Genomic DNA, 16,088 nt, shown 5'->3' on the forward strand with positions numbered 1-16,088 from the left:
TCCCTGAAAACCTGGAACTTTATGCCGAACAAATAACAGGATCTTTTCCCTTCATCTGGAAAGGATAAAAACAATCGCTGGCACTCGGAGCGGATCGCTCTTTCTTTTCCTTCCTCCCCGCTCTCCTCCCAAGCCCCTGCTCGCTACCCGCAAGTCGCAACTTGCATTTTTTCATCTGAGAACTTTAAACCATGGGGGGTGAGGGGCAGGAGTGGAGGTGAATGAAGAAAGGAGATTAAAAAGGAGGGTTGTAAGCAGCACTGATGCAACCATGAATGTGCGGCAGCATGCGCCCTGCCCTGGCCCCACGGGAAGCATTTGCTCTTTGGGGGGACATAGGCAAGGGCTGCCTGTGCTCCTCATGGAGGAGTGGTACCCAGCCCTGCAGCACATCCCTGCTGTGGGATGGATGGTGCCTGACCCTGCAGTGCATCCCTGCTAAGGGATGGATGGTGCCTGACCCTGCAGTGCATCCCTGCTGTGGGATGGATGGTGCCTGACCCTGCAGTGCATCCCTGCTAAGGGATGGATGGTGCCTGACCCTGCAGTGCATCCCTGCTAAGGAATGGATGGTGCCTGACCCTGCAGTGCATCCCTGCTGTGGGATGGATGGTGCCTGACCCTGCAGTGCATCCCTGCTAAGGGATGGATGGTGCCTGACCCTGCAGTGCATCCCTGCTGTGGGATGGATGGTGCCTGACCTTGCAGTGCATCCCTGCTGTGGGATGGATGGTGCCTGACCCTGCAGTGCATCCCTGCTAAGGGATGGATGGTCTCCTGCTTCCCCCATTTAGGGGCTGGGACAATGGGCAGTGTTTCACCCTCCAGGAATCACACTGATGAGCATCACACCTGGGATGGGGATGCGAGCTATGACTTTGTGGTCCAAGGCAAAGCCTGGTGAGCCCTCCTCAAGCAGCAGAACAGGCTGGTGCTCATCCTGTGCCCTGTTCCTCTGGGCTGCTCCTTCCTGGCCTTTGTTTTCAGCATGGCACTGTCAGGAGAGGAGCTGGGCCAGCAAATCCAGCCCATGAGCGGGGTGTGCACTGCCCACACCTCCTGCTGCTGCCAGGGGCATTGAGCAGGTTTTGTTCTCTTTCACCTGGGTAAGTACACACGGTTTCCACTCCGTGTTTACAAACCCTTTTGAAACAGCCTTTAAACACAGCGAGTGCGTGGGGGAACAAAAATATCATTATTTTATGTTATTCATCACTATTTTATTGATACCGAAGAGGTTTGGGGGTGCTGGGAGCAGGGCTGTGGCCAGCCCACACCCTCTGCCTGCACTTGGGTTGGTCTTGCCCGCTAATGGGAATTCTCCCAGTCCATGAATAAGCACATCCCCCATCTGAAGGGTTCACAAAACCCTGGAGCTGCAGAGATTTAGGTCTGGAAAAAGCTTCAGAACCCTGGCCCTGGCCCAGCAGCACTGACCTTGAGCTGTCCTCTCTCTGCTCTCAGAATCCCTCCTCCATCAAGACTCCACAGCCTGTCCCAGCTACTGATTCGGGATCTTGTTGCACAAAAGCATTTCTCAGTGGCTAACCTAAACCTCCCTGGCCACCAGTCAAGCTCACTGGGTTTTTTTTCTCCTATCTCTTGTCCATGGAGAAAACAGACCCTGCTCTTGGCAGAGCTCAGGGCTCGGCACGTGCGGCTGGCACGGCACGGCATGGCTGGACATGGCCTCGTGTGTGGCACTGGCCGTGTGGCCTCGGTCCCTGCAGAGCTGGGGCAGAGCGGAACAACTCCAAGTGCTGTCTGGAGAAGCAGGAAATAATCTCCTACCATGGGAATGAGATAGGGAGAGGCACGCTCAGAGCAGCAGGTGATGCAGCCAGCTGGCACTGCTTAAAATGAGTAATATCTGGGTATCCCTGAACACTCAGCTAAAAACCCATGGAGCACAGGCAGGAGAGAAGGGGCCCCATCGCTCTCAGTTGTCAGCAAGACCATCCCAATCCCCTCTGATGCCGTCCATCCCTACTATGGCAGTTGCTCACTGGGCAGGAGGCTTGTTTCCACCAGCAGCATTGGTGCTGCGCTCCAGGTCAAGCTCTGCTTGTCCAGAGATGGAGCCACACCGTGATGGTCAGCAGAGAGGTCAAAGCTGGCTTCTGGTAAAGATCAGTGTGAGGTTGCTAGGGGCAGCTCCAGCACCCTCACTGCTGCAGCCACTGCTTCATCCAGGGCCTCTCAATGCCCTCAAAGCGTTTCTACCCGGGCACTGGTCCAGCGAGCACTTTATGCGCAGACATCTGCCTCGCTCCAGCAGGGATGCACATCAGCCCTTGAGGGCTCCATTAGTGGAGGGGAGCAGAACTGGCTCATCCCTTGAGCACCAACCAGGACATGGGAGGCAAAACGGGTTGAGAGAAGGGGAAACACCGGCTCCAAGTGGGACTTTGCCCAAAGAAGTGGGGAATGCTCCATCCCTGGCAGTGTTCAAGGGCAGGTTGGACAGAGCCTTGGACAACATGGACAAGTGTGAGGTGTCCCTGTCCACGGCAGGGGGCTGGAACTGGATGAGCTTTAAGGTTCCTCCCAACACAAACCAGTCTGGGATTCTATGGATGGAGGATTAAGCGCCGTGGCTGTAATTCAGACCAACAAAGGCCTGGGTCCCGTCCTGTCATCCAGCTTCCTTGCTGACATCCAGGTGCGTGGCCACCTGGGGTAGGGAAGATGGTGACACATCCCCGGGGATGCTGGGCTGTGGGAAGGGATGCGGGTGATCTGGTGTGGGTCCAGGATGCCAGTGCTGGTCCAGGGAGCCACAGGGGAGAGGCAGCCCAGGGACCTTCTCTGCACAGCCACAATGAGGGAGTGAAGAGAAAGCCGTGGCCAGCTCTGGAGCAACGGAGGCTGATGTTCACTTGCTGGGAATCTGCTGGGGAATATATTTACCCGCTGGGCGCGAGTGCGCTGCACGTCAGAGCCATCTGCCTGCCACAGGGTCCCTTCTGCAGAGCCGGGAAGAGCAGGCACAAGAGCCTGTGAACATGAGTGCATTCCTGTGCCCTCCGAAGCTCTGTGTCCCCACGTCTCCTCCCTGCGGCGTCTGGGGACAGAGCTGGGACCACATCTTGTCCTGCTGCGGGAGAGACAAGCGCTTGCGTTCCCTAAAATGGAGATGGTCTCGAGCTCTGCACAGCAAGCCCCGTGCACTGCAAGCCGGTTTGGACATGGGAAGCTGCGGGACAGCCTTGTTGCACATCACCTTGTCCTCTCAGCATCTTCCCACCTTGCTTCAGTGGGCACAGCACTGCAGACGACAGCAAGAAGCTAACCCCAGTTAATGAACCAGCCGAGCAGCCCCGGGGGGGTCTGTTCAGTGGATGGGGTTAATGGGCCCCAGCGTAAAAATAAGTGGTAAAAATAAGTGGAGCCGTCAGCCAATGCTGAAACATCGGCTCTGCTCACCCTAAAATATCAGGCCATTGACATTTAAAACCCAGAGTCACAGCCTCGTTTTGCAGATCCCCCATCCTCGTGCCAGATGTCGTGCATTAAACACACCCCCGATCTGTGGGATCTGGGGTTTTATCAAAGGAGCCTGTTTCCACTGGAGCCTCCCTGGTTCCAGCCCGACCGCGCTGCCGCAGGATGGGGAACGCGCCTGGCTGGGGTTTACAATGAGCCGTCTCCTGCTGATGAGCTGGAGCTGGGAAGACGCCCGTCCAGCTCCCTTTCAGCACTTTCTAACCTCCTTGTGGCCCAGGCTCTCCTGCCAGAGTGGAGGATTTAATCACCCTTAATGATAGCCAGCCCAAGGACCGCATTCAGCCAGGTTTTCCTAAAGGGAATCGTTATCCAAGTACAACTCCCCCCCACCGTAAGTTCCCTGACAGACGGCTGGGAATGCCGCAGGGCTGTGGCAGACCCGTGGCCAGGGCCAGAATTAAATCAGAACCAAAGTTTAAGCCCTGGTAGGGTTCCAGCAGGATTTTCAGATGTAATCAGTGCCTCTGCTGGGCTTGGGGCTCCCCTCTGCTGCCAAGGGACTGCCCCGCTTCACCAATTGGAGTTGAAACCCACCCAGCTCACGGCACGCAGGTGGGAATGGCTTGTCGTGATTTGTAGTGGAAGCTGGTGTATCACCAACGGGGACACATTGGGTTTGTTCCATTTCCTCTAGAGCGGATTAAAGTGGTTTTAATTAAACTGACACAACTTTGTGTGTGGACAAAGGCTCTGGCAGGAGCAGCGTGGCCAGAGGTCTGTGCCGGAGAGGAGAGGTGGCACAGAGAGAGAAGGTGAAGAGGAAGCACGGAGGAGCCGAGTCTCCTCTGCTTTCTCCTTCCCTACCCTTCCCTCTCTCCCAAAAGCTGGCAGAGCTGCAGTTTTTCCACTGAATGAGAAGCCGGAAACTCGAAATGCCAAGATGCCACGGCATCTGCAGGAGGAGGCTCCGTGCTGGCGCTATGGGGTCACATCACCTTGCCCCCATCCCCTGTGCCGGGGCCAGCAGCGGCTCTGCCCAACCCAGGGGTGCCCACACTGGTGACAGGGACACATTGGAGGTCCCCCAAAAAGAACAGAGGAGACTCACAAATGACTTTGTGAGCCAAAAGGCCTGCAGGAAGCGTGAGCTCGGCTCCCTGCCAGGTAGGGGAGATGGGGACATGGGAGCATCCCATGCATCCATGGCTGGAAAAGAAACCCTGAGTGTGGTGCAGAACTACTGATGGGGAGAGGAGAGCTCCGGTGGGGGGGTTGGGGGGTGTGTGTCAGAAGTTTTCACCATGAAAAAAAACCAACCCTCAGCATCCTTTTAAAACTGATCTCAAGGTTTTTTCCCTCTGCTTTCCTCCTGGGAAAGGGAGAGGAGCGGGGAAGGGGAATCGCTCGAGTGGTTTGGGACGAGGGGGCTGGGGAGCTCCTGCCAGATGTGCACAAATGCTGCAGAAGAGAAACAAATCTCTTCTTCTGAGCGGGGCGACTTTGCTGCTCCTTGAAAGGGAAAGAAAAAGGAGTTTTCTCATGAAAAATTTCAGGCAGAGCCATTGTCTCGCTGCAGCCTTTGATTGAGCGACTTGATCAAGCACTGGACAAAACCCTCCGTGTTTTTCAGGAGGTTCCTTAAATCCCGCCGAGGTATGGGATTATGGGGAACAACAAATGGCGAGCTGCCTCTAACCCCGCAGACTTTCTCACTCTCGTTTTCTCTCTCGCTTTGGAATAAGAAATGCAGTGCTCCCTGCTGAGTTCTCTTTAAAATTCACATTGTCTCTTCAAATAAAGGCGGGGAGGGTGAGGTAGCGCTTTGAAAACCAGAACTCAGTCATACACTGCAGGGCCAGATCCTAGAGGATTATTCTCTCTCAGGACACTTTATAACTTCATGAGAACTTCTGGCCTGGCTCGTCTCACCAGCCCGGTGTGAGCGGCCCCAGCGGAGGGCAGGGTGGCTGCGATCCCTACACCCCTTCCCATCGGCATGGCTGCAGTTGGCTCTGGAAGCTTTTTAAAGTTAAAGCTCTGCCCTTGGGGATGGCGTGAGCCCGTTTCCCATGCAGGCAGGGGATGCATCCCTCCCGCAGCAGCACCCTCTCCATCGCAGCTGGACCAGGCCTGGCTGGGTTAATGTGACTTTCTCCCGCTTTTGGGAAGCCTGGAGCTGCACCAGCATCGTGTTCCTATGTGAAGGGCCTGGCAGGGCAGCGTGGCTGAGCTTTGCTGTTGGCATGCTTTGCTGGGAAATGAATGGAATAGGAATGGTCTTTTCTTCCCGACACATACACATGGCATTCTGCTGACAAAAGCTTGAGAGCAAGGGGGGTGAAGCTGGCAGCTTTGCTGTTGTTTCACTCTGTCCTTCACCGACGTGGCAATGAGAGAAATAATAGAGGAGCATATTGAAATGTAAACTGCTGGTTTTAAATGATGCTGCCACCAGGCCATTACACCGCCATGGGGCAAATGACACTGTGGACACACAGACACTGCAGCAGGACAGAGATGCCTGTGCAGCATCTGCACCCATGGGGCACAGGCACTGAGAGCATGCCAGGCAGGGCGCAAGGCCTCCATAAGCAAAGCCTTGAAGTGACATTATACTGCTCCTTGAAGTGTTCACACACCGTGTAGACGAGGCCCTCGGTGTCATGGGTTAGTGGTGGCCTTGGCGGTGCTGATGAACAGTTGGATTTGATGATCTTAAAAGTCTTTTCCAAGCCAGTTGATTCTGGGACTCAGTGGTTACAGTGAAATGACGGCAGTGCCAGTCATTCTTGCAGTGCTATTTCGGTGATTGTCAGTAAACGGAAGCAGCAATTGTTGAACTTCAATCCCTGGTTCAAGGGTTTAGCAGGGTTTGTTTACATCTACGCATGTGTCCGTGTGCAGGGCCAGGGTACAAAGGAGGAAGAACCGCTGGAGCACCTCGGTGTCTGTGTTCCCGAGGCTTCTGTCCTGCCAGCCTCTTGGGAACAGAAGACCAGTGCGAAGGAACAACACACGGCTCAGACGTGTCACAGTGATGTCAAAACCCATCACCTGAGTGCGCCTGTTAAACCAGGGGCAGAGCTGAACCGTCTACAGCCCCAGCGAGGGAACAAGAGCCAGCCTCTTTCCGTTTGCTGGGGATGTGCGAGACCGGGATCTCCCGCTCCGGGACGCGCTCAGGCCCGGCTCCAAGATGCGGGATGCGAGGGGCTGGGTGCCCCTCTGGGACCGGGCTGTGCGGGGCGGGCAGGCGGGGGGGAACCCGCCGATGTGGCGCCCGCTCGGGGCGGTGCGGGCAGCCCCGGGCTCCGCTCCGCCTCGCTGGGCGGGCGGATCCCGGCTCCTGCTTTTCCCGGGGGCTGTAGAGGCTTGTCCCGGCCCTGCGCGATCCTGCTTGGCTGCCGCCCTCCCCGCCTCCCTCCTCCCTCTCCTCCTCCTCCCTCCCTCCTCCTCCACCACCCCATGTGCTTTCTGCCGGGCCAAGTTTGCAGAGCGCCGCCGCACGCCGGGCAAGCGGAGCGGAGCCGTCAGCGGAGCGGGGCAGCGGGGTGCGGGGCAGCGGGCGCGGCTCCAGCGCGGCGCGGTGGGGCAGGCTCGGCCTCGGGCCGGCTCCGGCCTCGGGGCGCTCTCGCCCGGCCGCACCATGCCGCGGCGGCGCGGGTGCTGCCTGCCGCCCCTGCTCTGCACTTTAGCCGCGCTGAGCCTGCCGCTGCTGCTGGCCGCGGAGCCCCGCGCCAGAAGTTGCTCCGAAGTGCGGAGGCTGTACGCTGCCAAGGGCTTCAGCCAGAGCGAAGCGCCCAGCCACGAGATCAGCGGTGAGTCGCGATCGTCGCCGCCGCCTTTGTGCGCGATCGGCCCGGACGCGGCCCCGCGGGGTGCGCGCCCGGCTCCCCCCCCCCCCCCCCCAGCCCGGTTCCCCCCCCCGGTTCCGTTCGGTTCCCCCAGTCCAGCGGAGCTCGGCGCTTGTCCCGCCCCGCCTGCCCGGTGCCTGTTGCGGCTCCGCTCCCCGCCGCTCGGCCGGGGCTTTACGCGGCGCTGCCGCTTCCCGGGGCCCCGTCCCGGCGGCTCGGCAGGCGGGGGGACCGGGAGCGGTTTCTTTCTTCCTTCGCTTCTTTCCCTTTCTTCCCTCCGCTTCCGACCCGAGGTAGCGGCGCATCGCGGGGACGGCGGTGCTCGCAGCCGGCAGCGGTAGGAAATGGAAGCTAATGTGCTCCCACCCAAAACAGTTTATTCTTTTTTGTTCCATCCTTCATCTCCCTCCCAGGGCCGCTGCTTTTATTTCCCCTTCTGAATGACCTACTGGACCGCATTCTCCGCGGAACAAAGGAAGTGCCTTTTTAGCTGGAATCCTCGGAGACCACCAAGGACTCCGGCTCATGCACTGCAATTTCGCACTACTTTCAACAATAACAAAAATGCATGACTGAATGGCTCAAAAATGTGGAGTGTTAGAGGCATTCATTTCGGTCTAGGACACTGTCACAACACAGACAGACCCCGAGTAAATACCTTTAGACGGCTAAGAGAGGAGCTGGGGGTAATCTTTACCATTGGCGTGCCCTCCAGATATGCATACATTATCGTTTAGACTGACAAAACTGCAATGATTTCAGGCGGTTGCGCTTTTACATTGTCAGCCTAATGATATGCGTTTAGCCTACATCTGTTTGAATAAAATTGCAGGCCCGTTTGCTTCTCCAAGAAATATTTTAATGAGAACCGTCTGACTGGCTGCAGTTAACATACTCGCTCCCTGCTTTTAAAATGGTCTCTAATAAATAGGCTGGGATTTGATTGGAGTCCAGCCCTCATCAGTGGAGGATCAGGACCCGAGCAGGCTCCTGCACAGTGGCCGGTGTTGGGAAGGTTTGACCTAGTCCTTATTTTATATGTTGTTTAAGATGACTCGGTGAACTTTGGAGGGAGTCAGGAGCAGACTGTGCTGCCAGGGCTTCCATTTGAAGCTCTGCAGCTGCGGTCAGTTTGACTGTGTGCTTTTGGAACAAGGTCAGAGAAATGTGATGAGCAAGGTGAGATTATGGGACAAAAGAAGGGCTTTCTGCAGAGACATGCTGGGAATACCAGCAGGGTTGTGTTACCTTCCCAGGGGCACCGGGAGGCTGTGTCTGGCCTTGCTTGGAGAGCAACAGGTCTTGCAAAGTTGGGTTTTAAACATCATCCTGCTCCCCAGGGTGTTCCGGGCGGGACGGTGGAAGTCTTGAGAGGACTTGTGCTGTGTAGGGCTGTAAAGTGTGGTGTGGTGGCACTCAAACCTCGAGCAGGGTGCTGGGCTGTTGTCGCAGGTGATGGTGTGTTTTCGTTAGGGTGGGTAAATGGATTGGAAGGGCACTTACCTGGGAGGCTGGCTAATAGGTGTGAACAAGATAAATGTGTGTGAGGGAAGGAGCTGGCTGTGTTTGGATGAGTTGGCTGTGATGGTGGAAATGGGTGATTTCTGCTTGGTAGCATCCCTCTGCTCACTAAACCATGCTGGAGAAGTTTGAGCGAATTCAACAGGCTGTGATGCTGATGGGATGATGCACGGAAACATGGCTGTTACCGGTATGAACTCAAGTCTGAAGTCCATCAAGCTCTTTAGGGTTTTGTTTTGGTTTGTATGGTACTCTGTTCTACCTTTCTCTCACAGAATTGCTTTAGATCCCAGGGTGCAGACAGAAGCTTCCTACCACCTTTCCGAAGCAGTGTCCTAAAAGCTGTGGCACTGTCAGCATGGTGACTTCCGTCCGGTTGGGGATCACTGATCCTACCAAACATTGGCCTGGAACTGTCACAATGAAGCAGTTGGGTGGCATGGGCAGATGTTCACCACCCTGGGCTGTGGGACAGAAGTGAAACATCCCCACCAGATGGGCATAGGAGCTATTTGGGGTTTAGCAACATCTCACATGGGATTTTTTTGGGCCAGTTTGATGTTCTAGAGCAGTAGATACAAGTCTTTTCCTTCAAGGAAATGCCTGTTCCAGCAGTCTTTTCATCTGTATCATTGCTGTATCAGTCACATGAAGAGGCTGTTTAGTGTTGATAATAACCCAGCAGTTCAGTTTAATATTTGTTTAGGCCAGGTTTAGGACCTAATTAGAATATGCATAAATGACAGGTTGTATCTTGCTGAAGCACATAAGCATTTTGGAGAGAAGCGTGTGGCTTGTCAGCTCATCGCTGGCTTGCTAAGAGGTGTAAAACGTGCTGTTTGTAGTGTGGACCATACACAGATTGTTTCCTTTTCTGTTAACTTGGTGCTAGAGGGGTCAGGAGACTGATCCTGTAAGTCTGCATGGAAGCATTTCAGAAGTCATGCCCCTTTGGTACCGCCTTGTGTCCAGGTGAACTTTACCTCCTGCACCTATAGCTAGCTGTGTGATGGATACGTTGCAAAGCTCAGGGCAGTGGTGAGATGCAGTCTTGGTGCTGCTGCTGGAGACGTCAGTGCTTGTGTAGAGCTGCTGTAGATGGTTGGTTTGTGAGACCTGACTCTTGATGATGTACAGAGAGTGGCTGGTATGGGGAGAGCACCAGCCTGCAGCTGCTTTGAAGATGACTTTAAGTCATTTAAACTTTTAAGTTCCCTGAGGAGAGAGCACATCTTGGAAGGTCCAGGTCCTAATGCCTGTAACTGCTCACTTTGTTCAAGCACTGCCTGAAGAGTTGCTCCTTATTGAACCCATGTGTGCCCAGGCTGTGGTGGTGATGGAGCAAAGCTCCCTGGGATGACCTTACCCTGGTTGCCCTGGAGTGGCTGCAGAATGAAATGCAAAGCGAGCTGGTGTCAGTGGCATCCGGAGACCCACAGTAGGTGGCAGTGATTTAAAAACAAGTTTCTTTCAGGAGGCTCCTTCATGCCCTCAGGTGTTAAACGGATGGAAATTCCTTCCCTTTTCCTGCTAATTGGAAGGAATAGATGTTTCTTTTCCTGGATTGTAAAGAAACTGGTGGAAAGCGTTATCAGTTAACCCATGAGTTCCCTGCAGAGGTGTAATGCCTTCTCTGGCTGGCACTGCTGTCCTGAGTTCATGGAGGCAGACTGGAGGGCAAGATGCCCTCTGGGGAGTACAGAATGAGCCTGGAGCTCTGTACAGGGAGCTGGGCACAAGCACCATTCCTTGCTCAGTCTTGGTGAGGGTTTGAACAGGATTAATGGAACAGTTGCATTTATCTGTGGGGAGCAATGAGAGCAGTTCTTGCACCGTGCCAGAGAGAGTCACTTGGCTCCTTATGTTTGCACTCATGGGATTTTGCCCACGGTGGTGGGGTGCCCCCATGTCCTGCTGCTGCTGGTTGTGGTTGTGAACCGGGTGCTGGAGCATCGCTTGGATGTGCTGCCTCGGCTGGTTGGGAAGGGCGCTTTGCTGGCGCTGCTGTTTTATGGAGTGAGTTCAGCAAAGACTTTCGTAGTTTTTTACGTGCTTCTCTTCCAACTGGGAAACCATTTCTGGATCTTGTCCAGGCTGTCTGGCACTGCGGAGCCTGTTGCAGTGGGTTTGCACGAGACAGCTCCTGGGTTCCTTGGGGCATGAGAAGTACCAGGTAGCGCCTTGTCCTCCTCCCCATCCCTTTGAAGGCGTGGAGCTACCTTGCCACCAGCTGTAGCTGTTTGCACTGACTCATCCAGTGAAGGCGGTGGTCCTTGGTGTTAACGCAGCGATCCCCTGCTCCCCCATGGGCGGAGAAGTGCCCGTTGCAGAACATCCCCGCGGCGAGCGCCAAGTGCTGGCCATGGAAAAATAAACGAGAGAATCGCTTGGGGTATTTTTAGCTGCTTCTAATGTCATTTAGCAACTGGAAACAGCGGGAGGGGGAGCTGGCAGCGTGCAGGGTGCCCGCGGGCCACTGGCGAGGCTGCACCGGCTCCCGGTGCTCGCCTGGGACTCCGCTTTCTCCCTCCGTAGCTCTGCAGCGCGGGGTTTGGTTGGGCTGCAGCAGCGCCGTGTCCTGGCAGCCGGCAGCGTGAAAGCATGTGGTTAGCAGCGACTGCCGGCAGTGGCCCGGGCTGAGTGGGAGGATCGCTTTCCTTGGCACACACTTCACAGAAAGTTCTGTTTTTTCTGCCAGAATAAGCAGTCATTACATTCCGTACAATTCGCAGGCAAATTATTATCTATTGTTCAAATTGCCTTAATTATCAGATGTTTCCTTAGACGTGTAGCTGTTTTCGAAGGGGCTCAATGGATGTGTGTACATTGGGCAGGAGGCCGGAGCTGCCCAATGTTTTCAGGGCTGTTTTGTAGTTTCAGGGAGATTTTCTGTGGCTTTCGTATGTCAACAGACTTTTTATTCTTGCTGAAACAGCAGCAGAGTGGGGCCAGGGCGGCTGCGAGGCGCTGGGTTTGCCTCGGTTCCCTGCCTCTCCCCTCTGCCGTGGTATTTATCCTTCCTTCTGCAAGGAAGTTGAGCCTGAAGCATCGCTGCTGCGTGCAGGCGCTGGGTGTGAGATGGCTCCGATGGGAGGAGGTACCAAACAAGCATCTTCTGTCTTGGAGGCGCAGGTAGCACCTACCCAGGAGGCTGGAAGGGTCCCAGGTTGTTTGGGGTAGTGATGTCCATGGTCTTAGCCTGCTCTGTGGTGTTGGCTGCTGGCTCATGCAGACCCCACTGTCCTGGTTATGTGCAGTAGGTTACCAACCCTGGGAGCATCCTGGAGCCTGCATGGATGGGGAAGGACTCCCAGGGCATCTGGAAAAGAGTTGGATGTGGGGCTCTTGCCTCCTGTCCCCTCCACCTGTAGCCATTCCCCTGATAAGTAGAGGGGTGCTTCCCAAGGGAATTCTATAGATGTGCACAGACACATAGATGTCGAGTTGCATCGGCTCAGTCGTTCACGTCTCCCTCCTGCTGTGCTCCCCAAAACCTGCAGGTTTTGGGATGGAGCATCAGGATTATCCCATCTGCTGCAAAATCCTTCTTCTCTTCCTAGAAGAGGAGCAATGCTTCAGGCCCAGATTTCTATTCCTTGTTTTTGTTCTGACTTTTTTTGGGGGGGGGATAAAGGGGTGTTAGCTGGAGCGGGGGCAAGGAAATTCTTGTCAGCCAAAGGGGTCAGAGCATGTGTCTCCTCGCTGGCTGCCAGGGCCGGTCTCCGGGGCAATAACCTCCTCGCATTCCTCACATTCCTCCTCCTTTCTCTTTCTTTTGAGATTATGAAGATAACTTCCTTCTCCCATTGCTAAGCAATGCGAGGGCCCAGCAACGCTTAAATTTCCCCCCTTGCTCCCTAAATTACTCCATGTGCTCCAACATATCCCATAGCAAACCCTTCCGGTGCCCTGGAAAGGGCAGTTTATGCTGTTTGCCGAGATTGTGCATCTTGGAAGAAAGCTGCTGCTTGTATTACTATGTTTTATAATTGCCAAGCACTTTAATTAAAAGAGAACAGCCTTGTTGTAGCCCATCTTTCCTGCTTCCCTACCTGCTTGGTAGACTTTCCTTAGTGTTTCATGACACTGTTTTGCCTTTTTAGCTGAGATTTTGGGCTGTCTGTGTTGTTTTTCTTTGCCCTTGCAGCCCCACAGGGGCTGTGGCTGAAGCATCCTGTTTGTTCCAGGGGATTTTCTCCTTCTTCACATCTTTCTGGTCTGGGAAAGCAACGTGTTGGGAAGAGGGGAGCCAGAGAGGAGGTATCGGAGGCTTTACATGTGCAGAGGGGGCTTGTGGCAGCTGCGTGGGGTGTCAGGAGGGTTTTTCCCCATGCAGATATGGTTGTGATGGGTTTCATGGGATGGTGGCTTCTGTTTGCAGATGCCACAGGTGTCTTCCCCACTGGGTTGTGCCATGAAGTCCTGCACATTTCTTATCCCTGTGGGGCCCAGGAGAGGGGTGAGGTGGGATGGGGAAGGGGTGGTGGTCCCCATGGGCAGGGGTCATCGCCATGGGCAGTGGTGCTTGAAAGGATGGAGATGGTGCTTAAAAAGTGCATGGGGATGGGTACCTACTGATGGGATTGGCCTTTAAGAGCAACCCAATGTTGATTATGATGTGAAATTCAGATTGTAGTGCCCCTGTCCCAGTGTAAAGCATTGCCTGTCTCCCCAGTCACTCTTAGAAATGCTTTTTTGTTGCTCATCTTTTAAGCAGAAGCTAAATTTGTTTCCTGACTTTCTACTCGTGTATTCTGTGACTGTCACAATTGGACTTGTGTTGGTTCCCTGTCAGGGGCTTCTCTGCTGGCTTTGGTATAGGAAAGGGCAACGGAGAGCAGAGAGGAGCTGCCCTTCACGAAGGATGTGCAAGAAGTATTTCTCTCAGTGTTTCCAGTTTAGAAGTTGAGAATTGTCTGGATTTTAAGCAAATTCAGATGGGAGCAAACAATGATGAAATGTTTAAAATATGTTTCAACATTTTTGTGGGAATAGGAACTGTTCCTACCCAGGCAAGGCTGCAGCTTTCGGGAGGTGAAAATATGTGGCCCTTACACATTGTCAGCATCGTTGCTGTTCTTTTTCTTCTCCTTCTTCTTCTTTTTTTCCCCTAAATGCTCATAGGAAATTGGCTTTGGTAATTGAGTTTCTACAGAACCACAACATCCAATAGCTGTTCCTTTCCAGGGGTCACACTTAGGTTAGCTTAAGTAATGTGCAGTCGGTTTAACCTCTTGTGGTTGGCAATGCTATTCGAGAAATTACTGGTGATTTGGGGTGTGTTAAAGTAACAGCTTCGCAGGAAAACCCCAAATGTCAGGGTGTCTGCTTTTCCCAAAGCTCTGACTGCGCTGTGAGAACCGGGCGCCTCATGGTGCTTTGGGTTTGCATTGGGAAATGTAGTGAAAGCCTTTATGGCCTGTTGACTTTCCTTTTGGAAGGAGCCAAAGTTACCTTTGAATTTGGGTGCCATGGTTTAGTGTGAGGTGTCCCTGCTCATGCAGGGGGGTTGGACCTAGATGATCTTAAGGTCCTTTCCAACCCTAACTATTCTATGGTTCTAATTGTTTTCCCACATTGGTCTATAACATCCTCCTGCTTCGGATGCAGGATGCTTGGTGCTGGGTCACCTCGCGATGCGACCCAATGTGGCGCATCCCGCATCTGAAGCAGGAGGATGTTAAGGATGTTACAAGTCCATGTAGTAGCTTTGCTGGAGGAGCAGCAGTGCCCTGGAGCCCCAGATCCCCAGGGTTTAGGGGATTTGCTGGCAGCAGAGGGCCAGCTTTAAGACATTATGAGCTGGGGCTTTAGCTTGGTAGCATTGACAGTTTGGTATAAAAAGCTCTGTGTTGCAGGCTGCGATGACAGGGGGTGATAAATCGCTCTTGGCTGGTGCTACAGGTTCTAATAATGGTGTTTTAAAAAGATTACATGGGTTTTAATGCAAACTTTTTGCTTCTTTGTACTCTCTTCTTTTTAAAGAGCGGAGCCTGTTTTGATTCAGCATTCTTGGAACATAAAGATGGAGCCAGGTTTTTTACTGGGCTGAAAGGCAGCTTTTTGCTTCTCCTGCAAACATGAGGATCTTGTTTGAGTGTCTTTATAGCCAACTGGCTGGCAGTGTCCTCTTTTACAAGGGAGCTTGCTTGTTTGTTTGTTTTAAAGGTAACTTTGCCCCATGGAAGATTAAAGAGCAAGCAGCTTAATGCAGCTCACTGGGGCTATCAGAAAGAAATTGGTGATAGGGAGAGACTTTGCATGATAGCAGTAAGGGGGGGAAAATAACCTCCTGCTTTCCTTGGCCCATTCTCATGGGAGGACAGGGTGTTTATGTGATCAAAGGAACCAGCACAGTTATAAGCCTGGTGGAACATAATTCCCTTGCCAGGTACATGTGGGCTTTACCTTTGCTCTGAGCAGCGTGGGGTGGATTTGCTTGCCCACCCGTCAACCTTTGGGTGTCTAAAGTATGTTGGCTGGCAGTACTGGGGGAGCACAGTGGGAAGAGGTGGTGGGGCACTGATGGCAATGCCCCTGCCTGGGCAGAAACCTGCTGTGCAGATCAGAGCTCAGCACTGTGGCACTGGTTTGGACTGGGGGAAAGGGGATGGGCATCCTCCTGAGCTCTGGCTTGGAGCTCAGGGTGCTTTTCTTCTCAGTGGGGTTAAAAAATGGCTTTGATAGCGTCTGCTAATGATTCAGTGCTGTTTACATAATAACTGTGGTTCGTTTTCATTAGCTTTCATAATGAGATCACTTTTCTTCTCCTGCAATCGCTTGCTGGTTCCATTGCCCACGTGTCTGCTCCCCTGAGCGCACCAGCGGGCCCTGGCCTCCTTCCCCACTCTGGGTGTGGAAGAAGGTTCACAACTTGTCACCGCATAGGAGAGGAGGCAAAGGGGGTTTGCGTTGCTGGGATAACTTCTGGAAGGACCCAGGATGCAGTTTGGAGCATCACAGAGGTTTGGAGCATCTTAGAGGAGTTGGGTTGAAATCCGGTTTGGGTGATTTCTCAGTGCAGCGCTCATCTTTGTACTGAAAACTCTTGGGTTTAGCTGTTTGCAAGGAGGGGAACCCACTGACCTGCTTCCACTGGGAGGATGAAGCCAGGTCCTTTCACCTCCGACATCCACCATGTCAGAAGCACTAATCTGTGACAGGTGATGTGCATCATGTTGTTGGGGTATACAAAGCTACTGGATTAACTGCTGCAGCCTAACCTTGATCTAGTACATGCTTGCTTCCAGTGTCTGAGCAATTGTG

General features: G+C 53.7%; 1 protein-coding gene across 2 annotated transcripts in view; it reads left to right on the forward strand.

Annotated features, from left to right (window-relative positions):
- Positions 1–7,041: 7,041 nt before the first annotated feature.
- Positions 7,042–16,088, forward strand: part of GPC4 (glypican 4) — a 65,794-nt gene continuing 56,747 nt past the window's right edge. Inside the window, exon 1 of one of the 2 annotated variants that reach the window (XM_061446268.1) lies at positions 7,042–7,265. In XM_061446268.1, the coding sequence (XP_061302252.1) occupies positions 7,094–7,265 (172 nt within the window). In that variant the 5' untranslated portion in view covers positions 7,042–7,093. Of the gene's footprint in view, positions 7,266–8,984; positions 9,013–16,088 lie in introns of those variants that run through there. The other variant, XM_061446269.1, reaches the window with a different exon arrangement.

Source organism: Pezoporus flaviventris, unplaced genomic scaffold (genome assembly GCF_033815535.1).
Source record: "Pezoporus flaviventris isolate CSIRO_AGI_PZ_B2104156 unplaced genomic scaffold, CSIRO_AGI_Pfla_v1 ptg000005l, whole genome shotgun sequence".
Lineage (NCBI taxonomy): Eukaryota > Metazoa > Chordata > Aves > Psittaciformes > Psittacidae > Pezoporus > Pezoporus flaviventris.